Source organism: Cydia strobilella, chromosome 10, assembly GCF_947568885.1.
Source record: "Cydia strobilella chromosome 10, ilCydStro3.1, whole genome shotgun sequence".
In the NCBI taxonomy this organism is placed as follows: Eukaryota; Metazoa; Arthropoda; class Insecta; order Lepidoptera; family Tortricidae; genus Cydia; species Cydia strobilella.
In genome coordinates this window covers 19,270,211-19,297,707 of record NC_086050.1, presented here as the reverse complement: position 1 = coordinate 19,297,707, position 27,497 = coordinate 19,270,211, and the positions used below count along the sequence as shown (strand labels likewise).

The 27,497-nt window shown below is 36.7% G+C and overlaps 2 protein-coding genes and 1 long non-coding RNA gene across 4 annotated transcripts in view; 2 read left to right on the top strand and 1 right to left on the bottom strand.

Moving 5' to 3' along the window:
• The window catches only part of LOC134744592 (organic cation transporter protein-like), a 53,395-nt gene extending 30,235 nt beyond the window's left edge, over positions 1-23,160 (top strand). Inside the window, exons 2-7 of one of the 2 annotated variants that reach the window (XM_063678451.1) lie at positions 359-572; positions 19,505-19,605; positions 20,129-20,283; positions 20,646-21,263; positions 22,086-22,267; positions 22,722-23,160. In XM_063678451.1, the coding sequence (XP_063534521.1) occupies positions 359-572; positions 19,505-19,605; positions 20,129-20,283; positions 20,646-21,263; positions 22,086-22,267; positions 22,722-22,901 (1,450 nt within the window). In that variant the 3' untranslated portion in view covers positions 22,902-23,160. The remainder of the gene's footprint in view (positions 1-358; positions 573-19,504; positions 19,606-20,128; positions 20,284-20,645; positions 21,264-22,085; positions 22,268-22,721) is intronic. The other variant, XM_063678452.1, reaches the window with a different exon arrangement.
• On the bottom strand, positions 8,688-9,237 carry LOC134744810 (uncharacterized). Its single transcript, XR_010128123.1, has 2 exons — positions 9,146-9,237; positions 8,688-8,912 (listed from the first exon to the last, which is right to left on the bottom strand). It is a non-coding gene; the product is annotated as an uncharacterized LOC134744810 (long non-coding RNA).
• A 3,408-nt stretch (positions 23,161-26,568) lies between the features above and the next one.
• The window catches only part of LOC134744724 (uncharacterized), a 51,563-nt gene continuing 50,634 nt past the window's right edge, over positions 26,569-27,497 (top strand). Inside the window, exon 1 of the mRNA XM_063678643.1 lies at positions 26,569-26,980. Coding sequence (XP_063534713.1) covers positions 26,909-26,980 — 72 coding nt within the window. The 5' untranslated portion in view covers positions 26,569-26,908. The remainder of the gene's footprint in view (positions 26,981-27,497) is intronic.

Here is a 27,497-nt window from a genome sequence, read left to right as displayed (position 1 = left end):
ATACAAAACTTGTTTTTGCTCTATTTTGTTTGTTTTATATACTGGAGCTATACAAACTAATTACAAGACTAGATATACAATATACATCATGTCATTGTATGTGCAAAGTTTCATTACAATCCAACAAGTAGTATTAAAATGAGAACGAAAAACTCCGTTTGTATGGGAAGGTGAAATTCGGCCGAGCTTGCTGGGGACTCTTTTAAGTATCAGCGGAGCGACCGATCCGCATGTAATGTGAAGATGTATTTTGGAATTGAATCTTTGGTTGCTTTCGACTCTATTGGTATTTATCACAAGCATCTTATCGACTACTAGTCAATTTTGTGTCTTATTGTAAGTTATACCATTTTTCCAGATGCGTGGTCCCCGAGTGCGAAGCCCCCAACAGCACCGACTTCAGCGCAGCATGGACGGCGGCAGCATTGCCCGAGCACGGCCGAGCGCATAGATGTTCCCGCCGGGTCCCACTTGACCCCACCCTCCCCTGCGAGGCGAACAGCGCATTCAGTGAAGATCTAGTAGCCTGCGACCAGTGGCTGTACGCTTCCGCTAATACCATCGTCACTGAGGTAAGTTCATTCAGCGCTGTTCCTCTCGACCCCACCCTCCCCTGCTAACAGCGCCTTCAGTAAGGATAAGGATATAGTTGCTTATAATCAGTGGCTGTACTTGTATGCTAATACCATCGTGACTGAGGTAAGTTCATTCAGCGCTGTTCCTCTCGACCCCACCCTCCCCTGCTAACAGCACCTGCAGTAAGGATATAGTTGCTTTTATAATCAGTGGCTGTACTTGTATGCTAATAGCATCGTCACTGAGGTAAGTTCATTCAGCGCTATTCCTCTCGACCCCACCTTCCCCTGCTAACAGCACCTGCAGTAAGGATATAGTTGCTTTTATAATCAGTGGCTGTACTTGTATGCTAATACCATCGTGACTGAGGTAAGTTCATTCAGCGCTGTTCCTCTCGACCCCACCCTCCCCTGCTAACAACGCCTTCAGTAAGGATAAGGATATAGTTGCTTATAATCAGTGGCTGTACTTGTATGCTAATACCATCGTCACTGAGGTAAGTTCATTCAGCGCTGTTCCTCTCGACCCCACCCTCCCCTGCTAACAACGCCTTCAGTAAGGATAAGGATATAGTTGCTTATAATCAGTGGCTGTACTTGTATGCTAATACCATCGTGACTGAGGTAAGTTCATTCAGCGTTGTTCCTCTCGACCCCACCCTCCCCTGCTAACAACGCCTTCAGTAAGGATAAGGATATAGTTGCTTATAATCAGTGGCTGTACTTGTATGCTAATACCATCGTGACTGAGGTAAGTTCATTCAGCGCTGTTCCTCTCGACCCCACCCTCCCCTGCTAACAGCACCTGCAGTAAGGATATAGTTGCTTTTATAATCAGTGGCTGTACTTGTATGCTAATACCATCGTGACTGAGGTAAGTTCATTCAGCGCTGTTCCTCTCGACCCCACCCTCCCCTGCTAACAGCGCCTTCAGTAAGGATAAGGATATAGTTGCTTATAATCAGTGGCTGTACTTGTCCGCTAATACCATCGTCACTGAGGTAAGTTCATTCAACGCTGTTCCTCGCTACCCCACTCTCCTCCCCTCCAATCACATGGTAATAAGATTTATGTCTGGTCTCTGGTCAGAACAGATCTGTAGCATCGATGAAACTAACAGCATCACACTTCGCTACCAGTAGACCTTGTGTCTTTGAATTAATGTATGTATGTATAGTGGTATAATATCACGAATTATAATATAATACTTTATTGTACATAGAAATAAAAACACGAGAAACACAGTTACAGAGTAAATTAAAAACAACAAAGGCGAACCTATCCCTGAATCGGATCTCTTCCAGTTAACCTTTAAGGAAATGAGTGAACAGAAAGTAACGACGAATGACAAACATCAATCAAATTTATGAAATGCAAGTTTTCAATACACATTGCTACAAATAAAGATAAATATAAATATAACAATAAAATAATGCATATATATATATACATAAATAAATATAACCTAAATAAATAAAAATAAATAGATATGAATTCGAACCAGAAAAATAAAGGGAATTAAAGAAGTACTACGAGAAAGACAAAATCCTCTCCTGCCAAACCCTGGATTAAGGTTGACGAATGGTCAGAACTGCGTACAGTGGTATCACTGCTGTCCTTGTCACAAGTCATCATCATCATCAGAGTCGGTGGAGTGCTCGCCATTCCGTTCTTCTCTTTGTTACTGTTTTGAGCTCCTGGTACGTCAAGGCACTACGTTGTTTTATTTTTTTGCTTGGTCCAAAAACGCACGTCTCGCGTCTCGGTCTTCCTATGCCTCTCTTTTTAGGGTTCCGTACTTTAAAAGGAAAAAACGGAACCCTTATAGGATCACTCGTGCGTCTGTCTGTCTGTCCGTCTGTCACAGCCTATTTTCTCCGAAACTACTGGACCAATTAAGTTGAAATTTGGCAGACATATGTAAATCTGTGACCCAAAGACGGACATGTAACGTAAACAAATGAATTTTAAGCATGGGGGCCACTTTTGGGGGGTAAATGAGAGAATTAAAAAATAAAATTTTTTAAAGTATATCGTGTTACATATCAAATGAAAGAGCTCATTGTAAGAATCTTAAATATATTTTTTTGTAATTTTAAGATAAAAAGTTTAGAAGTTATTCAAGAAAATAGGCAAAAAATGACTATTCCCCCCTTTATCTCCGAAATTAATGGGTGAAAAATTTTGAAAAAAATACACAAAACAGATCTTTACCTATAGATTATAAGAAAACCTATTAGAAATGTGCAGTCAAGCGTGAGTCGGACTTAATTACTTATTTTTGATCCGACCCTACGGGTTTTTTAAAGACATTTCATATAAAAAATACGTTGTTTAAATTGTGTAATGTACGGAACCCTTGGAACGCGAGTCCGACTCGCACTTGGCCGTTTTTTTCTACACAGATAAAAAAGATATCTTAACTCAAAACGCAAAACTCTCTTGCGCACGGTTGCTTAAAGAAAATAATAAATTGCTTGGTCCAATAAATATGTCTTGAGTTAAAAACATCATGATTTTTTAAAGCAGAATAAAAATTATTTAGTTTTATCTTTACACATTTTTGAAGCTAAAGGTAGTGATTCGAGTTAAGATATTAATTATTCGCCGCAATAAAAAAACGTCTTAGCAAGAGATATTGCACGCTCTTAAAAAACGGTTTTAGCTTGAGTAACTCTTCATCAAACCAAAAATATTACCCAATTCCAAAGAAGAAGCACCAAAATTTTCCTTTGAGACTTTTAAGTTTTAAGGCAAGAGCGATTAATTCTTGATTTGATGTTTTCAACCTATAGTCAAGAGCCAAAGCTATTTCAAAGAAGAAGCACCAAAGTTTTGCTTTGAGACTTTTAAGTTTTTAGGCAAGAGCGATTAACTCTTGGTTTGACATATACATTCTACAGTCGAGATATAAGAAGTTCAAATAAAAAAATACACGGTTTTACGCCAAGATTTAGTTAATTCTTGGCTTGATTTTAATAATTCTTGGTTTGATGCTTAAAAACTCTATTCAAAATTCAAGTAGCTCTTAAATCAAAACTTAACACGGGTTTACGTCAAGATTTATTAGATTCTTGGCTTCATATCCCAAATTCTTGATTTAATGTCTACAAGATCCATTCGAAAATCAACCCGTTTAAATCGAATAATAACAAAGTTTTGCGTCAAGAGCTAATACATTCTTGGCTTGATTTTAACAACTTTTGGTTTGATGCTTATAAACTCCTTTTAAAATTCAAGGAGCTCTTAAATCAAAAATTAACACGGATTTACGTCAAGATTTATTACATTCTTAGCTTCATATCCCATATTCTTGATTTAATGTCTACAATCTCCACTCGAGAATCAACAAGTTAAAATCGAATAATAACAAAGTTTTGCGTCAAGAGTTAATACGTTCTTGGCTTGATTTTACTAATTCTTGGTTTGATATTCTTGAAACTACATTGAAGATTCAAGATATTTAAATAAAAGAATAATACGCCATATAAAAAAGTCATATCTTAAACGGAATATTAAAAACTTTAGAGTTTCTTACACTTTTCGTGGTGTTGCCACTGCACAAAAAATGTCTTTAAATTGGTAATTGTGATTATCCGTTTAGTTTGTATAGTTTGTTAAAGGACTGTCTCATTTCAAACATAGACAGAGAGAATCATACTATCTTTGTCTTACACCAGTACAAGCACCGAAAAGAAAAGGATGAGTATAGATTTTAGGGTTCCGTACCGAAAGGGTAAAAACGGGACCCTATTACTCCTTACTATTATTACTTCGCTGCCCGTCCGTCTGTCCGTCCGTCCGTCCGTCTGTCACCAGGCTGTATCTCGTGAGCTGTGATAGCTAGACAGCTGAAATTTTCACAGATGATGTACCTATTTCTGTTGCCGCTATAACAACAAATACTAAAAACAGAATAAAATAGATATTTCTTTCCAATCTCGAGGTTCCCGTCCAATCACCGAAGTTAAGCAACGTCGAGCGGGGTCAGTATTTGGATGGGTGACCGTTTTTATAGATAATGGTACGGAACCCTTCGTGTGCGAGTCCGACTCGCACTTGGCCGTTTTTTTTGTTTTTATTTACTGACAATTTGGTTTGACCAACTAATTTATGTTTGCCAGACTATAATATATATAGTTTGGTCAAGCCAGGCTGTCTCATTTCAAGCATATAGACAGAGAGAATCATACTGTCTTTGTCCTACGCTAGTACTAGCACCCTAAAGAAGGGGATCAGTACAGTTATCATTGTTCTTACATACTGACAGTGACAAGTTGCATTTGAGTGGTTTGACAACGCGCGTTAAAAAGCGCTTTAATCCGTCCGCACGCTAAATTCGATTTAAAATCCAACAACGCTTAATATTTTTACTAAGCCACCGCCATCGTGTGAATACTAGTTAATAATCTGTGGTGCAAATAAATACACATTCAACACACATTACACACACACATTACACACACACACACACACACACACACACACACACACACACACACACACACACACACACACACACACACACACACACACACACACACACACACATTCACATGTATCCATTTGTGTCGTTTAAACGCTTTTTTTTAACGCGCGTTGAAAAAGCGATCGTGCTAATGAGGCCTTATTTATAATATTTATATATTGGCCATAATTAGCTAAATACGGTTCAAATATGGTTAGTCAAAAATCTTCAGTACACTGTCTTGTTATTTAATATAGAATGTCTTTGGCCTTAAGGCCCCAGTAAACAATGGCCCAGCGTCGGCCAGTCTAAGGGACGCATTTATGCGTTAGAGGGAGCAAGTGATATTGCTATCTCAATCCACCGCTTAGCTGCGTCACTTAGACTGGCCTACGCTGGGCCATTGGAGCCTTTAAAGTTCTTATTTTGACAAAAAATAGGCCCCTTAATAAAAAGACTTCCCGGGATCCGGGAAATAAAATTTGTAAATTGGCAACACTCAACTGATATTTCCCTATCGTTATTTTTTTCTCCAATCTCTTCCGGAACATATTCAACGCTTGCGCCGCTTACCGTTTATATGTTTATGGATATCACGAATATCACGATAGTAGTTTATTATTATTTGTGTGTGATCTGCTGCTGTACGTGGCCACAGGGGACTCAAGTGCATTATAAGAGAAATAATGGAAGAAACGAGCGTGTTACTTCATTCGTGGGGCATGCCACCCGAAGTGGTGAAAAATTTTCTTGGTAAGTACCTAGTCTGTTATTCAAGTAACTATAAATTCATTTACGTGTAGTAGTAAGTAAGTATTATTATCATTATATCTAAATGTCACCCGATCTGTTTGGACGATAGTTTTAGGTTGTGCCTATCAATGGCGTGGGCGGCGTGGATATTTCCGTGGTAAAGCCTAAGCAAAGATAGATTACCTATGTTTTTCTTTAATCTTGTGTGTATTGTATTTTTAAAATGAGAACGGAACTCCGTTTGTATGGGAAGGTGAAATTCGGCCGAGCTTGCCGGAGACTCTTAAGGCAACTAACTTGGGATTAGCCGGTTAAACCTGAAGTGGCTGGAGTTACCATGGTTTCTAGTATAATTTGACACTGGGTTTAACCGGTTAGCCCGGGTTAGTGGGATGGTGCAAGTGACGCTCATAATGCGTTTGTTTCTATTTATGCGTATTAATTCTTGAATGGGAGTTTTCAGAAAATAGTGTACCCTTATATGCTATCTATTTGAGTACTTTTTTATGTGGTATGTTATAGAAAGACCTCTCAATAATAGAAATATCAGTGAAAAAATTACTTCAATATCATATTATCATGGGAATTGTATTACTGGTAATTTGAACTTTATAGCAAACTTGTTATTCAAACGAATTGTTTAACTAATAATTCTTACTATCGCCGCTACTGTACATCGTCTGCTTAGCATATCACTTATAATAGTTATTTGATTTCAGACCGCCGGAGATATCGACAAGAAGATACAAGAACAGAATCTTGGCGCGGAATCTGTCAGTGCAGACGTACATCTTACTACAAGGCAGCTTACATAATTTCACCTGTTTGTACATGGTCATTGATGACATAAAGTATGTATTCGATTGCGCAAGCAAAGCATTTGATCTACTATTTAAAATGTATCATGTATTTCATGTGCGATACCCAAATGCAAGGGCATGCGATATAATCGTTACGCTTACGTCGCGTCACTGCGATTCCGTACCCTCACCGTTTTTTAAGCAGCGGTGTGGTCGAACCTTTAGGTGATTACTGATTAAGTATTTAAATTAAGTATTTGAGGCCTGAGAGACGTTTATGGTTACTTTGTAAGTTTAATTTTATGTTGTGAATTTTTAAATTGCAATAAGTACAAACTTAATGAGGCAAAATAAATGTTTATTCATGAGACTTTTAATAAATAAATACATTGTACATTTCATTGTATAAATACATAGTTGTATTAGATGATTAAGTATATGACCTAATATGGCAGGTGCCTAACACCTATACATATTTAAGTATACGTACAGTAAATTACTTTAAATTAAATATGACACTGTAGTTTTAAAATTAGGGGTTTCTTCACAGAGCGAGCAACCTCCAATTGCCGCGCGAAGCAAACGACCCATCCTCGCGCGGCAGTTTGCTCGCTAAAATGGCGTCACTCTGTCAGCTGTTTATGGTTAAGGTCGACTGGGACAAATGCGTCAGTTGAGGTAAGTGAGTCTTTTTAGAATTACAAGAAGATGGATAGGGTTCGACGAAATTTTACCAAGGCGACAATAAGGCCATTTAAGGCACCGATGAAAGACCGCTTTTAGTATAATTAATTTCCTTTACACTTAAATAACATTTTCTTGTAATTGTAAAAAGACGCATTTACCTCAACTGGCGCAATTATTCCGGTTCACCTTAAATAGGTACCTACTTGAATATACTTAACCCCTTATAAACTTCTCTCATGCCTTTGTCCTTATCTCTCACTTCGACAGTTGTCTTTATTAGAACGACTCAAAGCATAAATTAAGTAATTGAGGCCTGAGAGACTTATGAATGAGGGGGTTACTTTAGAAGTTTAATTTTATGTTGTGAATTTTTAAATTGCAATAGGTACAACCTTGATAGAGGCAAAATAATATTATGACTTTTAATAAATAAATACATCTTAATTATTTTGGATATTATTTGTTAGGGTTACCCACTTTTCCTACATAAAATAATAATTAAGTAGGTAGACATTGTGTACGTTAACATTATAATCTGGGTTCTTTGTTTGTCGTTGTGTGCCCTTGAGTCATGTTAACGTAGACAAGATTTTTGATGTAAAGGATTATTTTTTATAAACCAACATGACTATTGTAATTCGTTGAAGATGTAATGTTTGTTGTTTATTTGAATACAAAGAGATATAACCACTTTTTGCGTTGTAATAAGGTCCAAAAGTGGATACATCTCTTTGTAGTCTATACTGTTTCTATGTTGTAGAGCGAGATACTTATATTGCGTACGTCAATTCAGAAGTTACTTGAAATAAATGTTTATAATTAATTAAATCAAATATTGTCTTAATCAAGGATAATTATTTTATGTAAAAGCTTGAATATTTTTATCAAGATGTTTTACTGATAAACAAAACAGTATTGTATCGAAATACGCCATATGGACTACCAATGATCAATGCCAATGCAATGATGTAATAATGACAACCACTAGGTTGTCATTATTACAGTTTTATGGTTGATTTGCCTAAACCATGTACTTGCATTAAATTCCAGTTTATTATATAAACATGTGTTCCTATTATTTGAAGGAAAACCGACATTATATGCCTAAATAACAAACAAGCGTATTTATGATGTATTTATTAAAACTAATCATAAAACAATGGCCTATTTCGAACAAAGCTGTTTTGTTTATCAGTTAACATATCTTAATTAAAATATTCAAGCTTTTACATGAAATAATATTAATATATTTGATGAAGTGGACAACTTTTGATTTGAAACATTCTAATTATTAACCTCAAGTAACTTTTGAATTGTCATAAGCAACAGTAGTATCTCGCTTCAAAATATGGAAAAGTTTAGAACTACAAACATTACATCTTCAACAAATCACGAAAATCATCTTGGTTTAAGAAAATTAATTCTTTATTCAAAACATACTAAACTTTGCGCTAAGAAATTTCTACTCTAGATATAAATAATATCATATTTTACATTGAGTAACGTACTCTTGAACCAATGCTTTTTCTTGTTTTCATGGAGAAATATAATTCTCAATTCAATTATGAGTATCTAACCCCAAGAAACAAAGTTTCTTGGCACAAGTTCTTTAAGTATTGCCCTGAGACACTTAAGATTCAATTCAGAAAATACTATGATTTGACTTAAGTTACCGGTTTCATACGCCAAGAAATTTCGGCTCTTGGTGTGAAAAAATAAAAAAATTACATTGAGTAACATACTCTTAAGCCAATGCGTTTTCTTGTTTTCGTGGAGAAATGCAATTCTCAATTGAAATTATGAGTCTATACCCCAAGAAACAAAGTTTCTTGACACAAGTTCTTTAAGTATTGCACTAAGACACTTGGTTCAATTCAAAACATACAATACATAAAACAAAACGCAAACGCTCTTGGTGGGAATATTGAGCTTTTTAAAAAAAAAAATTTTATAGCTCGGATAAAGTATTGAATTTTTTACCTTAAATAATAAACTTTGAAACCTTTTATATCTTGACGCAAGAATTTTATTGTTTCCTTATATAGGAAACACAAAATATCTTGACACAAGAGTATTTACTTGGCTGGAGAACTATTTTTTTTCTGTGTATTCTTCCTTCAATTGTCACAAGTAATTGGTGCAAAAAGGCGGTAATGGCAACTTGAATTGAAGGCATTGTATTTTTTTTGTGGCGACGGATAATGGCATTCAAGTGGTGTCGACGGTTAGAGTTAGGATCTTAGATGTTATGAATGCCTGCATCTATATCGTGCATCTCGTTTCTAAGCAGTAAGTAGATTTCCAAACTCAAGTTCAAGTTCTTTATTTGCATTCATGTTGTACGTACATATGGGTATCAAATAACAATGAGTGGTTTCAAACATGAGCCCTGCAAGGGCATAGCAATATTACTTAACCTAACTTATACCTAATACAAATAAAAATGTTAAATTGTAATCTTATTACATCTTAAAACTTATCATTTAAATATTCGTCGACAGTGTAATAGCTCTTGTTAATAAGGGTTTCTTTTAATTTTCTTACAAATAGATGTTCTGTCTTTTCTTCCTTTATATTGTGTGGTAGTTTATTATATATCTTTATGGACATTGATAATGGGCCAGACGAATGGAGTTTTAATCGGGAGGTTGGTGGCATTAACTTTGATTTATTTCTTAGTGTATAGGTTAGCTGTACATCTTCACGTTTGATATATAATTCTGAATGTTTGCGGACAAATTTGCATACTTCTAAAATATATAGGCTAGGTACGGTAAGAATTTTGTGTTCTTTAAAATGAGGTTTACAACTATCAGTTTGTTTAATGTTTACGAGTATGCGGATAAGTTTTTTTTGTAAAGTGAAAAGGGAGGGAGCGTCTGTACTGTTGCCCCATAGGATTATTCCATAAGAAAGCCAGGAATAACCGTATGCATAAGTAAGTAAGTGCTGTTTGGAAGTCGGTGGTTTTCTTTATTTCGCTAAGTGCATAAGTAAATGTTGAGAGCTTACTTCGGATGTGTTTAATATGCGATTTCCATGTTATGTGACTATCTATGACTATTCCGAGTAGTGAAAATTTATCAACAACATCTAACGGTAAAGAATTGTGGCTGTAGTTAATAGTTAATGCATTTTTCTGGTAGGGGTAAAAGGTCATTAATTTTGTTTTTTGATAGTTTATTTCAAGGTGGTGATCATGCATCCAGTCTGAGACATTGTTTAGAATATTATTAATTTTGTCGTTTATGTGTGCTGTATCTTGACTAAAAACTAAAGTAGCTTACCTTGGCTTTAGGCTGCCTTTGAACTTATACCTAGTTAAGTGATAGACAAGGTTTACTTATTTTGATTTATAGATTATTAGCAGTCCGTTGCTGTAATACAAAGCTTGTAAAAAATATAGGAAAAACATTTCCAGGAGTTTATCTAAAAGGAACACAAGATAGCCCTGTGGACATAATGGCATCACAGGGCTCTAAGAGACTTCTTAGAGTTTGCTTGTGACATCTGGCATATTCCTTGTACGTGGTAAAACACACGTATCAAATATGCGAGATTCATTACAGATCCCTTTGTTAGGCTTAGACAAGAATATGCATTTAAAATTGACCTCTTTAAGTGTCTCGTCGCAGTTCACTATTTATCTAATCTTAATGCGACTTCAATGTGTTATTGTTAAAGAGTTCTTAAGTCGGCCAAATTGAGGGAAGACAAAAACGAAGACAATAAGTACATATCTTATCAATATTTAATTTTTAACAAGCAGAAACGTCTGCGATCGATGCTATTAAGCTTAGAATAAATTTAAAAGTGGAAAAACCCATAGACCCATATAGTGGGAAGATTTGCTGACTATGGATGAGGTCTTGGTGGCTCAGTTGGCAAAGCGCTGGAGTATCGATCCAGAGGCCGTGAGTTCAAGTCTCACCCAAGGCAGTAATTTTTCCACTTTTGAATTTGTTCTAAGCTTAATAGCATCGATCGCAGACGTTTCTGCTTGTTAAAAATTAATTTAGAATGGGTAGCACATCGTAACTGCTGAATTTCCAATATGACTTGGAACTCCGGTGGCCGTTTAAGAAGTATAACACTCTTACGGTAGATGTCGCTAGGGTCCCCTAGACCCATATAGTGGGGAGATTTGCTGACTATGGATGAGGTTGGTGGCTCAGTTGGCAGAGCGCTGGAGTATCGATCCAGAGGCCGTGAGTTCAAGTCTCACCCAAGGCAGTAATTATTCCACTTTTAAATTTATCAATATTTATTATGTAATGTAGGTTCCAATAGACAGAAAACGTAAGTATAAACTCAACAAAGTACCTAAGCACTAAGCAACAATTACAATAAATTATAGTCTTTTCAGGAGTGCCAGGCCTTCGATGAAGACTAAGTATACATATACAATAACAATATTACCTACTGCCTTGCCTGTACTTAAAGGTTAATAGCAAGATTTATCTATATGCCGAAGCCTTGACACTGTCCTGGTGAAATGAGTAATGATATGTGGGCATTATTAGCATATGTCGATAAATTGCGATCTCTTTCATCTTAGCATTTATCCTTCCGAGGACAACAGGGTAGCGATAGCAAGCATAAAATATTTTCACAACTTTTACCCTTTTTTGCTTTTTTCCCTAAAGAGAATAATTACGATTCAGTGCCAAAGGGATTTGAGTTTTTTGTGTCGAATTAATAAATTCGTAAATCAGGCATTTTATTTAGTAATTTATTGTTGTAAATAATTTATTATTTTTATCCATTTTTATAGTACTCGTATTTTTTAAGGGTATTAACAATTTAGGTTTTATAATTAATTAATAATTACGATTCAGTGCCAAAGGGATTTGAGTTTTTTGTGTCGAATTAATAAATTCGTAAATCAGGCATTTTATTTAGTAATTTATTGTTGTAAATAATTTATTATTTTTATCCATTTTTATAGTACTCGTATTTTTTAAGGGTATTAACAATTTAGGTTTTATAATTAATTAATAATTACGATTCAGTGCCAAAGGGATTTGAGTTTTTTGTGTCGAATTAATAAATTCGTAAATCAGGCATTTTATTTAGTAATTTATTGTTGTAAATAATTTATTATTTTTATACATTTTTATAGTACTCGTATTTTTAAAGGGTATTAACAATTTAGGTTTTATAATTAATTAATTAGGAAATCATAGTACTGGTTGAGACACTCATTATTATACTGCGTAAAGTGCTTACTTTTGCGGAGTTCTTTCTAATGCAAAAAACCGGCCAAGTGCGAGTCGGACTCGCGCACGAAGGGTTCCGTACCATTACCCAAAAAACGGCAAAAAATCACGTTTGTTGTATGGGAGCCCCACTTAAATATTTATTTTATTCTGTTTTTAGTATTTGCTGCTATAGCGACAACAGAAATACATCATCTGTGAAAATTTCAACTGTCTAGCTATCACGGTTCATGAGATACAGCCTGGTGACAGACGGACAGACAGACAGCGGAGTCTTAGTAATAGGGTCCCGTTTTTACCCCATGGGTACGGAACCTTAAAAAACGAAGGAGGTACACACGTAGAGATTAGCAAGACCTCAGTAAGACGGCGACCTTGTCACTGTCTTAATGAAATGAGTAGGTAATGGTAATGCTACGTGGGTATTATCTAATTATAATCATACGGCGATAGCAATCTGGCCAGGAGTCGTAGCACGGTACGCTTATCACCATGCCTGTCACGTTCTAACAAGTATGTGAGTGCGAAAGTGACGGACTTAGTGATAGGGGAAACCATGTAGCGCGGGCAGATCGCACGCGCACATTCATTGTTACGCACAGGTGCGCACGCAAGTCACCGGCTGAGTAAACTATCAGCTGCAAGACTTGCAAGTAGTTGCATCTGGACTAGCTAGTTGACAGCACCATCTCTCGCTATATCGTAATCCCGTAATTTATCGCTAAAAGCCTGGCAAACCTTATTTGTGACCGGATTTTCGCAGGCAACCCTATACCACTGTATTCGCAATAAAATTACCATCATTTTTGATAATTCAAGCGTCAGACAGATGAGTGCAATTATCGATAAAAACTCACCTGTAACACGGCAACCACATAATAGTGACCGGAAAAAGAGGCACCCTAATTGATTTATGTTGTACAAGTTGTATACTTTCCATTGGAACTTATTTCGTTCGTCAGACAAGTCGGTGAAAGAAGACAATTTTTTTTTCTAAAATTTATTAAAAATAGCCTTGACCATATTTCTTTAGGCAACCCTATTTATTTATGTTCAGGGACATATTTTCTTCCACAAAATTTAAGTTTCATCCGTTCTCGGTGAAGGTCGTCCATATATCGTTTAGTGCCAATTTCCTAATTCAAATGCCTTCTCTTCCTTTTTAGCCTAAGATACGTTTATCTTCAAAAATTCAAAATACATTTAGTGCCAATTTCCTAATTCAAATGCCTTCTCTTCCTTTTTAGCCTAAGATACGTTTATCTTAGGCTAGAAAGGAAGAGAAGGCATTTGAATTAGGAAATTGGCACTAAATGTATTTTGAATTTTTCACGCTCTGAAAGAAGATCATTGTTGTTCTAAAAAGTGTACAGAAAATAATACGTTTCTGCACTAGAGCATTTTCCTGTCCAAGTACGATTTGGTTTTAAATAGATTTGTTATACAATTTCCATTCTGATGTTTATTTCCCCATTCCAATAACGATACTTTTACCTAAATTGTTAATACCCTCAAAAAATACGAGCACTATAAAAATGTATAACTTAGTCATGTTTTAAAAAAATACAAATGCTTTTTACTTTCCTCGTATTCGAAATGAAAAGTAGTGTTTAACTCGGGTGAAAGGCATCATTTCAGCCTCGGACAGTTGGCACTCTTACTGCGTTCGAGCGCCAAACTACCTCGGCAGAAATGAATGCCTTTGATCTTTTGGTTAAGAGCGCTATTACATTTCGGCGTTGAGCGAGTTTAGGTATTTTACGCGCTGCGGCGGGCTGTGCGAGCTCAGTATGCCGATCCCGTCTACCACGTTTTCCCTCTCGCTCGCACTACAATGATGGATTAAACAATCTTGATCCTTCGTGAAGCATATTGAAAACAATTATAACGACTAACTTAAAATCCTAATTATTGTTATTTGGTACGAAAATACTAAATCCAGTGCAAATGTACTTACTTTTGTATTATAAAAGAATTATTTTATACTAGAAAGAAATTATACTCGCTTGTTTACATGTTTCGTCATTACATTTGGTACAGGTACAGGGTAACCGTACAGCTTGGGACAATGTCACTTGGTGCTAAATTATATCCCAAAAAGATAATTTTTACTGAAAATGACAAAAACTGTCAATCTGTCAAATTTGACTGACATGTCAAACAACAGTAAACTATGTCACTTAGTACCAAACTTTAACAAAACATGTTAATTTTCACTAAAAATGACAAAACCTGTAAATTTTTACAGGTTGACTGGTAGAGAATGCCTTAAGAAGGCATTAAGTCCGCCTTTTGTACCTTCATGTGTTGTGCAATAAAGCTTAAATAAATTATAAATAAATAAATAAAATGTCAATTTTGACAGATTGTATAAATCTACACATGACAATGTCACTTGGTGCTAAATTATATCCCAAAAAGATAATTTTCACTGAAAATGACAAAAACTGACAATCTGTCAAATTTGACTGATATGTCAAACAACACAAAACTAGGTCACTTAGTACCAAACTTTAACAAAACATGTTAACTTTTACTTAAAATGACAAAAACTGTCAAACTGTCAATTTTGACAGTTTGACAGATGTGTCAAACTACATTTTCCATCCCATGACTAATGTTGAAGGTCCTATTAAAATTGGACAAACCGTTTCGATTTGGGATCCAAAAATGTCAAAATGTCACATAATCTCAATTTTGACAGATTGTATAAATTTACACTTAACAATGTCACTTGGTGCTAAATTATATCACAAAAAGATGAAAATGACAAAAACTGTCAATCTGTCAAATTTGACTGATATGTCAAACAACACTAAACTATGTTACTTAGTACCAAACTTTAACAAAACATGTTAATTTTCACTAAAAATGACAAAAACTGTCAGACTGTCAATTTTGACAGTTTTGACAGATGTGTCAAACTAACCAATTGCATTACGCACCAATTGCATTAAAGTTAATTCGAATTAAATTTTTGAGACGTTAATGGCCATTGAAGTTAATGTTTTGTTTAGTGTTGTTTGACATATTAGTCAAATTTGACAGATTGACAGTTTTTGTCATTTTCAGTGAAAATTATCTTTTTGGGATAGAATCTAGCACCCACTGACATTGTTAAATGTAGATTTATTCTATCTGTCAAAATTGATAGTTAGTGACCTTTTGACAGTTTTGGATCCCAAATCGAAACGGCTTGTCCGATTTTGATAGGACCTTCAACATTAGTCATGGGATGGAAAATGTAGTTTGACACATCTGTCAAAACTGTCAAAATTGACAGTTTGACAGTTTTTGTCTTTTTTTGTGAAAATTAACATGGTTTGTTTGCTAAATTATATCCCAAAGATAATTTTCACTGAAAATGACAAAAACTGTCAAACTTGACTGATATGTCAAACAACACTAAGCTATGTCACTTAGTACCAAACTTTAACAAAACGTTAATTTTCACAAAAAATTACAAAAACTGCCATAATGTCAATTTTGACAGTTTTGACAGATGTGTCAAACTGCATTTTCCATCCCATGGCTAATGTTGAAGGTCCTATCAAAATCGGACAAGCCGTTTCGATTTGGGATCCAGAACTGTCAAAATGTCACAAACTGTCAATTTTGACAGATAGTATAAATCTACACTTAACAATGTCACTGGGTGCTAAATTCTATCCCAAAAAGATAATTTTCACTGAAAATGACAAAAACTGTCAATCTGTCAAATTTGACTGACATGTCAAACAACAGTAAACTATGTCACTTAGTACCAAACTTTAACAAAACATGTTAATTTTCACTAAAAATGACAAAACCTGTCAATTTTTAAAGGTTGACTGGTAGAGAATGCCTTAAGAAGGCTATATAAAGCTTAAATAAATTATAAATAAATAAATAAAATGTCAATTTTGACAGATTGTATAAATCTACACATGACAATGTCACTTGGTGCTAAATTATATCCCAAAAAGATAATTTTCACTGAAAATGACAAAAACTGTCAATCTGTCAAATTTGACTGATATGTCAAACAACACTAAACTAGGTCACTTAGTACCAAACTTTAACAAAACATGTTAACTTTTACTTAAAATGACAAAAACTGTCAAACTGTCAATTTTGACAGTTTGACAGATGTGTCAAACTACATTTTCCATCCCATGACTAATGTTGAAGGTCCTATTAAAATTGGACAAACCGTTTCGATTTGGGATCCAAAAATGTCAAAATGTCACATAATCTCAATTTTGACAGATTGTATAAATTTACACTTAACAATGTCACTTGGTGCTAAATTATATCACAAAAAGATGAAAATGACAAAAACTGTCAATCTGTCAAATTTGACTGATATGTCAAACAACACTAAACTATGTTACTTAGTACCAAACTTTAACAAAACATGTTAATTTTCACTAAAAATGACAAAAACTGTCAAACTGTCAATTTTGACAGTTTTGACAGATGTGTCAAACTACATTTTCCATCCCATGACTAATGTTGAAGGTCCTATCAAAATTGGACAAGCCGTTTCGATCTGGGATCCAAAACTGTCAAAAATGTCAATTTAGACAGATAGTATAAATCTACACTTAACAATGTTACTTGGTGCTAAATTCTATCCCAAAAAGATAATTTTCACTGAAAATGACAAAAACTGTCAATCTGTCAAATTTGACTGATATGTCAACCAAACCTTAGTTCCACTAGGTACTGCCAGGGTTCAGCATCAGCTCTATCATGGGTACTGCTCTCCTAAGTACTCATCAAGACGAGTCGGATGACTAAAACAGCGTGTGCCTATGTTGCACCAAACCTTAGATCCACTAGGTACTGCCAGGGTTCAGCATCAGCTCTATCATGAGTACTGCTCTCCCAAGTTGCTCATCAAGACGAGTCGAATGACCAAAACAGTGTGCGCCTATGTTGCACCAAACCTATGTTCCACTAGGTACTGCCAGGGTTCATAAGGAGGATGAGTAATACATAATTAAAAACTTATACAAGTTCAGTCTTAGTTATATCGGAGCATCGTTTATAATGGCGTAAGCGCCATCGACAATAAGGTCCCTTTTTATAGGAAATACCACATTTTATTCTGTTTTTAGTATTTGTTGTTATAGCGGCAACAGAAATACATCATCTGTGAAAATTTCAACTAGCTATCACGGTTCATGAGATACAGCCTGATGACAGACGGACAGACAGACAGACAGACAGCGGAGTCCTAGTAATAGGGTCCCGTTTTTACCCTTTGGGTACGGAACCCTAAAAACAGAATAAAATAAATATTTAAGTGGGGCTCCCATACAACAAACGTGATTTATTTACCGTTTTGTGCGTAATAGTACGGAACCCTTTGTGCGCGAGTCCAACTCGCACTTGGCTGTTTTTTTTTTATTTACTACCTATAAAATGTCGGGTCATTTCAAATAATTTTAATGTTGTTCGGAAGTTTGTTATGTTACTATACTATATTATAATACTATAAAAACAAATACAGTACTCGGATCAAAGTTTCTCAGTCGCAATTTACACGCACACAGTATAGCGTTTTACACGGCGCCTGCCGCACACAACGATAAAAAACCTCGTTGTCGCCGTCGAAAACGTGCGGAGCCGACCGACACAGGTCCGACCTCTTCAAGCTCTGCTGCGGTACTGAGATCGCCAGCGCGCGTCATCGGCAATATAGAGTAGTTTTCAAAAAATTGCCAAAAAATTAAAGTAGAATTTGATAAACACAAATGTATACCAACAATATAAGCAAACGTTGTAGATTGCTCGTGTATAAAAATGACTTCGATACTAAGTAGATTTTCGTAGGAATTTACACTTGTTTCGAAGAGAAAATTCAATTCGTTTAACATTGATTTTCTCTTTCTTAAAAGCATGTAGGAAGAATATCATTCGATATTCCTAAAGTACAGGATATTAGTAATACAAAATATCCAACTTTAGTAGAGTAAACTTCTCAAAATTTACAAATAAGAGCTTACAATTCAGTGCTTCACGCGGTTTTTCGTAAACGACCATCAGAAAAACAATCATTACTAATTTAATTAGTCCTTTTTCTAAAATGTACAACGATATTCCTAAGGATAAGAAGACGCTCTTACTGGAACAAGTACTCTTTGTTTCTAATGATGAGCGTAAAATCTTAAATGTTGTCGGGAATAGCATCAATTTTACATTATTTCGACTTTTCTTGTAAGAACGCTCTTAACAATCTACTACTGTATAGCTTTGCCTCAAAACTAGTAAAATGCGCTTCGACTCCGCACGATGAGTGGGTGATGACCCTGCAATTTACTCATTCAAAAAACCATCAACAATCACGATAAAAATCAAGCGATCTTGAACCCTACATCATTGGCATAAAGCTCAGTGGATTCAGTGCTGAACCTTGACCTCCAAACTCATCCGATATCGTCAGTGAGGCGTGCCAAATGACAATGGTAATGGCAAAAAGTTGTCGTTAAGTGAATCATGTTTTGGGAGAGTTTTTTTGGCGAGGTTATTTTATGTTCTTGATTACGCAGTAAGTTGGCATTTGTTTAATATTTACTTGGGTGGACAATATAAATGTCAAGGATGTTGTTGAGGATCCCCTATTAATGTCAAGCTCCGTATTTTTGTGTAAAATGCGCACTGCAAAGCGTAGTTGTAAACCATACGGCATTCAGTAATTTTAGTGTTATAGGCTTTCTATCTTTGCTTCTTAAATGTGTCCTACTAAGGTAGGTCTGTACGATTTTCACACGAAAATTAATATCTGAAATCTTTGTACCATGGTGCCATATCACAATACCAAAATAAGCATCAAAATTTTTGCACAGACTATCGGTCGATAATCGATATACACTCATGGACAAAAGAGGAACGCAAAAAATGGTTTAATTACTAATTTTGAAAATACTGTCTGTAATCCAGTAATTAAACTTTAAACTAGAAGAATAGCCCAGCAAGCATAAAAATATGGTTAACCAAATTTGTTTTCGGTTACAGTTCAATTTAGCCTGCCAAGAGTGGAAGCGGACGCTGGTCGGCACCATCCACAATATCGGCATGCTGGTGTCGTTGCCCATCCTCGGTTACGTCTCTGACCGGTGAGGGCCTAAATGTTTTGTATACTTACATTTAAATGTGTTTTAGTTTATCTTCTCTTCCAGTCTATAGTTGTTGCGGAACAATTGAAGGTTTAAATTTGTTCAATAGGCCCATTTAGTTAGTGTCATAATAATTGAAGTACCTACTGGTCAAATCTTCACAAGACAAGAAAAAATCACAATACCAAGCGACAATAAGGCAAATACGGATTGCAGTAAAAGTGAGGTTGGCCGGTCAAAGTATTTTACAGATGGCGACAGCATAGGTATTACCTGTCAATCCTATTACGAATACAACTCTCTTCTTTTTGAATTTTATGGCCTGGATGCTTTTGCTTTAAAGCCAAATCTCATAGAACAAAACTAAAGACAGGTAAAATCTATGTTGTCACCATCTATGAAAACCTTTGACACTAAACTTGCCAACACCATTGTGACGATGTTTGTCGGACAGTGCCCTGTCTGCAACTGTCTGTAATAACATTTTGAATGACCTACTTATATGCGTTTTTTCTGTTTCCAGTTGGGGCCGTAAAACAGCACTGATCCTGTCATGCGTGCTCGTCGGGGCCATTGGCTCTCTTAAGGCATTCTCCATCTCCTACGAGATGTACGTCATTGTGGAGTTCCTGGAGACGGTAGCTGGTGCTAGCGCTTTCCCTGCTGCCTTCATTATGAGTAAGTGCATACTGCTTTTTATAGTTACATTTTTTTTAAATGACATCATAATGGATAAGTCCTAAAAAGGGGTGTCTTTGAAAATCACAAATGTTTACGAAACTAACAAGACTTTAATTAAGACAATTTACAATATCTTGCGTTTTTTGCGTGTAATCTGTTGCATGTTCGATAGTGTTTTGTATTTCCAAAATAATACGTTTCTCGATTGATATACTACTCACATATGCTCATTAAACACAACAACAAGGGAGTACCACCTTTACAAATCCAAACATGACGGATTTCTGTTGTGCCAATGCGCGTTTCTAAAGCCACAAGTCTTTATCATCTGGCTTTCATTCACCGTACTCTCATTTCAGCGATCGAGCTCCTCGGCCAAGAGAAGCGAGTCTTAACTACAGCCTTCCTCGGCATCATGCTCGTCATCGGCGGCCTGAGCTTCGCGCTCCTCGCCAAGGCCTTCAAGTACTGGCGCACCTTCATCCTCGTTGTCTACCCACCTTCCCTCCTCTTCCTTCTTTATATATACTTCCTCCCAGAAAGCATTAGATGGCTACTCTCTAAAGGACGTAAGGAAGACGCTTTAGAAATCATAACTAAAGCAGCGAAGATGAATGATGTGACGCTTTCAGAAGAGACGATTAAACAGCTTCAAGAAGCTAAAGCACCTATGGAAAAGAAAGAAGAAGAAGTAGGATTATGGATACAAGTGTTTAGATCGCCTATCATCATGCGGCGCCTAGCGATCTGCTCGTGGTGGTGGATCACTTGCACGTTCGTGTTCTACGGACTGGCGATCAACTCGGTGTCGCTGGCGGGCGACAAGTACACCAACTACATGCTGGTGGTGTCTGTGGAGGTGATCGCGGTGGTGACTAATGCGCTGGTGCTGGACCGGATCGGACGCAAGCGGACGCTGCTCATCGCGTATATTGTTTGTGGGATTTCTTGCGTTGCCATCGCTTTTGTGCCTCCTGGTAAGTTTACTGATGGTTTTTGATGGTTGGTTAACATATATAATTGACATGGTGAAAGTTTGGCAAAGATGAAAACTAAGTTGCAGTTGAGGGTAGTTAGTGTTTTATAAATAATGTTAAACCCTCATTTTACGGCTTCACCGTAGTCGGGCCATGCATAACTTTACAATATTTTTTTACCTATCTTATAATCAATAAGCACTTGGGGCTTTGCTGGATCCTGATTATTCCTTATTAGCTTTCTACTTCTAAAACCCACAGAGGATAGTGAACTGCACAAAAGCTCACATTATATTTTCCCAAATACTTGAAAGCTTTCTAAGTAGTAGGTATGTTCTTCTGATTTTAGGCCAATCTAATTAGATTCAAAAAAAGCGTTTTTAAGGAATTCAGCCCCAGCAAGCTGGAAATCATTTTAATACCTTGATTTGTATCTAAATGCGTGAAATCCGAGTTTGCTCCACCCCAAAAGGTGTGTTGTGGATCAGACACTGGTGAAAAAGAATTTACGGATTATACAAAAAAAAAAGAAATTCAAATTGGCGGGCATTTTTTACAATATTTGACTACGACTCTTCGGATCCTCATGTGTCGATTTTCATCACGATTAGACCAAAATTTCCGTCGGACGTACCGTTTTCGAGTTACAAGCAAACTGAAAAAGATCAAAAATTTATGCACACCTGAGATGGAGCAAAATCGGATTACACGCATTTAGCACCAAATGAAGGTATTAAAATAATTTCCAGCTTGCTGGTAATTAATTCTTCAAAAAAAAAATTTGTTTGGCCTATTTCTTAAACATATTGTTTTGTATTCCAGCGATGTCGTGGCTAGCGACACTGCTGTACCTGGTGGGCAAGATCGCCATCACGCAAGCGTTCAGCGGAGTATATATGTACACATCGGAGCTATTTCCCACGCACGCGAGACACAGTTTGCTGGGCTTCTGCTCTATGGTCGGCAGACTTGGCTCTATCGTGGCTCCACAAATGCCTCTACTGGTAAGAATTCCATTTTGCATACCTACTTCATTTAGTAGTGTTCATAAAGATTCATTTTGATCCTAACTAAATACAATCGTGCGAATACTTCTTGGGACTAAGCGGGAGTGATTTGGTTGAAGCATGTGATTTTTTCGTTACTTTATAAACATTTACTAGATAAAATTTATTGATTTTATTCGAAAATGATGTTAAATCGAATTCTGTACAAAAAGTTGTACAGAATTCGATTTAACATCATTTTCGAATAAAATCAATAAATTTTATCTGCCTGACGGTGGGACGTAGGTATGTCAGCTGGTAAAGACCAGCTGACATACCTACGTCCCACCGTCTGACACAGGCCTCTTATTATACATGTATCAGTGGTTTGGCTAAGCTAGGTTAGCCCATTATTGCGGATTGGGGACTTGTAGGCTACACCCTTGTTAATTAGTTTTAAATCACTTTCCAGGCAATCTACGTAGATTGGCTTCCATCGGTCCTATTCGGCAGCACAGCACTAGTGGCAGGCGCTCTCATGCTGACTACGCCAGAAACCCTCAACACTCGGTTACCTGACACCATTCAAGAGGCTGAACAACTTGCCAACCAACATAAGAAGCCTGAAAACTTAGAGATGAAAGCCTGCTAGCTCACTTTTCAGAACAGCTCTTACTAACGCCGGAGACCAACACACAGTTAGCTGACACCATATAAGATGTTGAATTTGACAACCAACCAAACAAGCCTGAGAACTTGGTGATAGAGCCCGCTAGAGCCTTCATGCTCAACACAAGGTTATCCGACACCATACGAGCGGCTGAAGTCGCCAACCAACACAACAAACCTGAGAACTTAGAGATGAGAGCCTGCTAGCCGAGTCATGCGGAACTTAAAAACAACAGGTACCTAATAATTCTGTTCAGTGAATACTCCCATGTTAGACTCAGAGCAAACTGAGTCAACGAAAATAGTAGTAGCATCTATGAGCATAAAAAAAGCTGCCAAGAAGTGATGTTGATGTGATAACACATTCCAAACGATTCAGTGATGTAAAAAATGTGCTTATAAATTTTACATATGTAAGTAATGTTTTTGTTTCAAGGGGCCCACTGATAAGTGCGTATTTATTTTCAATCGTATTTTCACGGAAACGTACGAACGTGTCATACTATTTCAGTCAGTCTCGGTACAAAAAGTACTGAGGTTGACTGAAGTAGCATGACAAATACGAAATTATCCGAGAAAATACGATGGAAAACAAATATGCATATGCACTACTACATCTATACATAAGAGGTCTTATTAGTGTTGTAATACTTGTTAAGTATCATTGTGACGTAATTTATTGTGATTTAATTAAGGGTGACATTTTGCTTCACTTTGACGAAATAATTAACGACATTATACATGACATTACACAGACATTATGACATCATACAGTTTAAGGCTATATAGATAATAAGCTCAATTTTAGCTCTTTTCTATACAATATCTATTTCTATAGTCCTCTGTCCAACTAAGTGAAATGCCACCCTACTCTAGGTATTTTAAGTATGACTTACGTACAAAGTTATGTTATCCATTAGTTTTACAATAATTTACGACAAAAATTGATTTAACCTGTGTAAATACAATTTATTTTACAATTTTCGATTTTATTTCAACGTCACCCAAAAAAATAATTAAAACACGCTTTCATTGCTGACTAGTTTTGAGTTGTATAATATATACCTAGGTATCGCAAGTGACATTCGGGACTGCGTAGCGGAAAAAGTTGCCCTCTTTGTATGGAAGTAGTCAGTGGCACGACGCGACGTTGACAATACTTGACAATACAGAGGAGACGCCACATATTACTATCAGACTATCGCACTGGCACCAGTATGACAACCGTCTAAACATAATATCTAAATATCTATGGCCTAAATGAGCTGAAAATATTGAGGCTGCATTATTTGAAACAACCGATACAATACTTTATTTTTTATCTTTATAATTCTTTCTGCGCCCCCAGTTCCCGTTAAAATTTGGAAGAGATACGTGGATGATGTGTTCTGCATAATTAAGGGTGGTAAACAGGAAGCTGAACTGATGCTAGGATACCTTAATAGCATGCACCGATCTATGTCGTTTACATTGGAAATGGAACAAGAAAGGAGTATTGCGTTTCTGGATGTGAGACTGAATGTTACAGGTTGTGGCATGCTGGGACACTCAGTCTATAGGAAACCGACTCACACGGACCGCTATTTACACGCGAGCTCGCACCATCATCCCAGACAGTTAAACTCGGTTGTGGCATCACTGACTAATCGAGCACACGCTCTGTGTGACTCGCTACATCTAAACCAGGAGCTGAACCATGTTCAGAGTGTCCTGAGGATGAATGGCTACAGAGTTAACATGGACAAGCGGGACACAAAAACCAAGCGCCTTACTCATCGCGTTGAGAGACAGCCAGCGTTTATGCCGTACGTCAAGGGTGTGACAGACAAGATATCAAAAATACTAAATAACTACTCTGTAAAAACTATCTTCACCCCGCACAGGAAAATTGCACAATTTCTGCGGTCGCCCAAAGACAATTTTCCCCTGGAAAAACCTGGTGTATACAAAGTTGAGTGCAGCTGCGGTAGTTCGTACATTGGGCAGACCAAACGCACTATTGCCTGCAGAATTAAAGAACACATTGCTGCGGTCAAGAACAATGACGTTCGCAAGTCAGCTATTGCTCAGCGTCTCCTTGAGTCGGGTACAAATCACTGGATCGAGTTGCATAGTCCCAAGGTCATTTCGACAGAACGCCACTATATACCAAGATTGGTAAGAGAAGCCGTTGAAATTCACAAATACAAAAATTTTAATCGTGAAGATGGGTTTAAACTGTCAAATGTGTGGAATCCTGTGATTTGTTTGTGTAAAAAACCAGTGATATCCGAATCAAACACGCGTAGTGACACCGTGAGTGTAGTGTGTTTGGACAGACCAACGAGTGTGAACGCGACCGGACCAACAAGTGTGAATGCGACCGTTGGTAACGTTGAAAGTGAACGCAGCCGACGCGCAAGAATGAGGGTAGACAGAGCGCTGTCTACACAACTTTGACACCCACCCGCTATCTTCAGTCACCCGTGAACATGATGCATGTAACTGCGTCGAAATATCGGGAGCTCACAAATAATACAAAAAATCAAATAATACAAAAATCCCGGTCAATATAAGTCTAGTGAAACTAACCGTGAATCATTCAAAACTCTAATAATTTAAATGGGCTAAAGGTACGAATTAATGAAGTGGCACAGAAATCAAATTCCTTAAAAGTACCTACCTACTTCAGATGTATAGTAGCAATACTTCGGTAAATATGAAATAGGGCGAATGGCGAGAAATTATTATTTGAACACGTATTACTTTTAACAGTCCATTGCAATAATAGCACCAAAATATAAGGACCACCTGCCTGACAAAAACTATCAGAATACTAGAGTGGCATATGTTTTTGAGCGCAAGGGTAATTATTATTACAAATTCCTGTACCTAAAATGTTCCTCCGAGCATTAGAACTGTTTCCACACATACTTTTAAAGAACTTACTTACGACGTTATTCATACTATTTTTAGTCCCTCATTGGCCACAGCATCTTCACAGATGATAGTTGCAGCGACTAGAGGTATTTGAGGAGATGTCTACAGTACATCGACTGCGGTGACTGTAAAGACCAATGGCTGATCGGCATTTCTTGCCGATTTTTAAATAGTAGATAAAATAAAACACGTCGAAATGTGACGGATGTAAGTATATCCACAATTCCACAGCGATAAACGCATCATACTGTTTACACAGAACGCGTCAAACCGCAAACTATTCTAAGCTCAAGATATTTCCCATACTCTGCGACCCAAATACACCTTCTCCTCTCCAAGGGGCAGAACCATGTATCAAATATTAAGGCACATATGACGTTTCAATATTTGTATTGTCGTTTGATCGTAAATGCAGTTCAAAATGGATTCGCGCCGCCCAAATATTTCAAAGTAAATATTTGTGCCAAATATATCATAACATGTCTATTTGGATTTGAAAGAAATATGTACGAGTAGATCGTGTTTTATTAGCTGGATTATTACTAAATAGTGCCGAGTTAAAATAGATCTTAATACGTTGAGATAAGATCTGTGTGCAATGATTTGTGTATTTTAGTTTTCAGTATAGCGCTGATATTAGTAGACGCTGCGCGCGCGCTCCTGAAGTTCTTGATTTCAGTTAAATCTGAAGTGCAGTTATGTTAAAAAGACTGGAATGCGGTGTTTCTAGATATCCATTACCTACTCTTTTTTTTGGAAATAAGGTGTTATCAAAAGTCGTATTGACAGTAATTTAACTGTGTGCTGAGGTATACTTCCAAAATCACGGATCTTAAGTGTCTGAATGCCAGTGACCTTACTGCAAAGATTATTTGTGCTCTTATAGCAACAGAAAGTTAGAGCCCGTTGTTTTCATAAATGGAAAAGACTCAGGCTGTCTTTTCTAATATCATTAAGTGCGTAACGTCATCAGTTAGTTAAAGTGACCATTATGGAATACGTCGTGGTGACGGAGTTGTCTGTTTGGTAGTGGTGTGATTGCTGTGTTGTGTGTGGTGAGTGGTGTGTGGGATGTCGCGGCGCGATGTGGTGCCCCGCGCTGAACGCGAGGTTCTTGCGCCGCCGCCTAGCAAATGCGCTAAGGTACCTAAGTCTACAATGTCAGTCAATGTCTACATAATGACTGTGCGATGTAACTAATCCTCACAAACCCCGTTGGCTCGGCCATTAAAAGAAGAAGAAGATGAATAAAGAATAAAGAACATTTATTTTCAGCTAAAGGTTACAGACATTCCAGGGGTCTCCGCACTAGGCAGTGCCTGTTTCGCGGGGAACCAATTATAATTTAAATATCAGACTTTGTTACAATTAAAAACTATCATTTAGTAAGAAACTACTAACTACAAATTCAGGCTTAATCTAGACACAATATTGAAACTAAATTTTGTTAAATATGGCTTCTGTCTCGGCATAATTTTGTGAGTGCAGCAGTTTGAAAAGCAGTTTTTTCGCTTCCATTTGTGTGCAATCCCTGAGGTTACATAGTTAAACAAACAATAAACCGAATATAAGAGGAAATACAAAGGTTTGTTTTGATATTGAAAAAAAAAAAAAACCTTTTTGGTATCCGATTGAGCTGAAATTTAACATAAAATTCTTA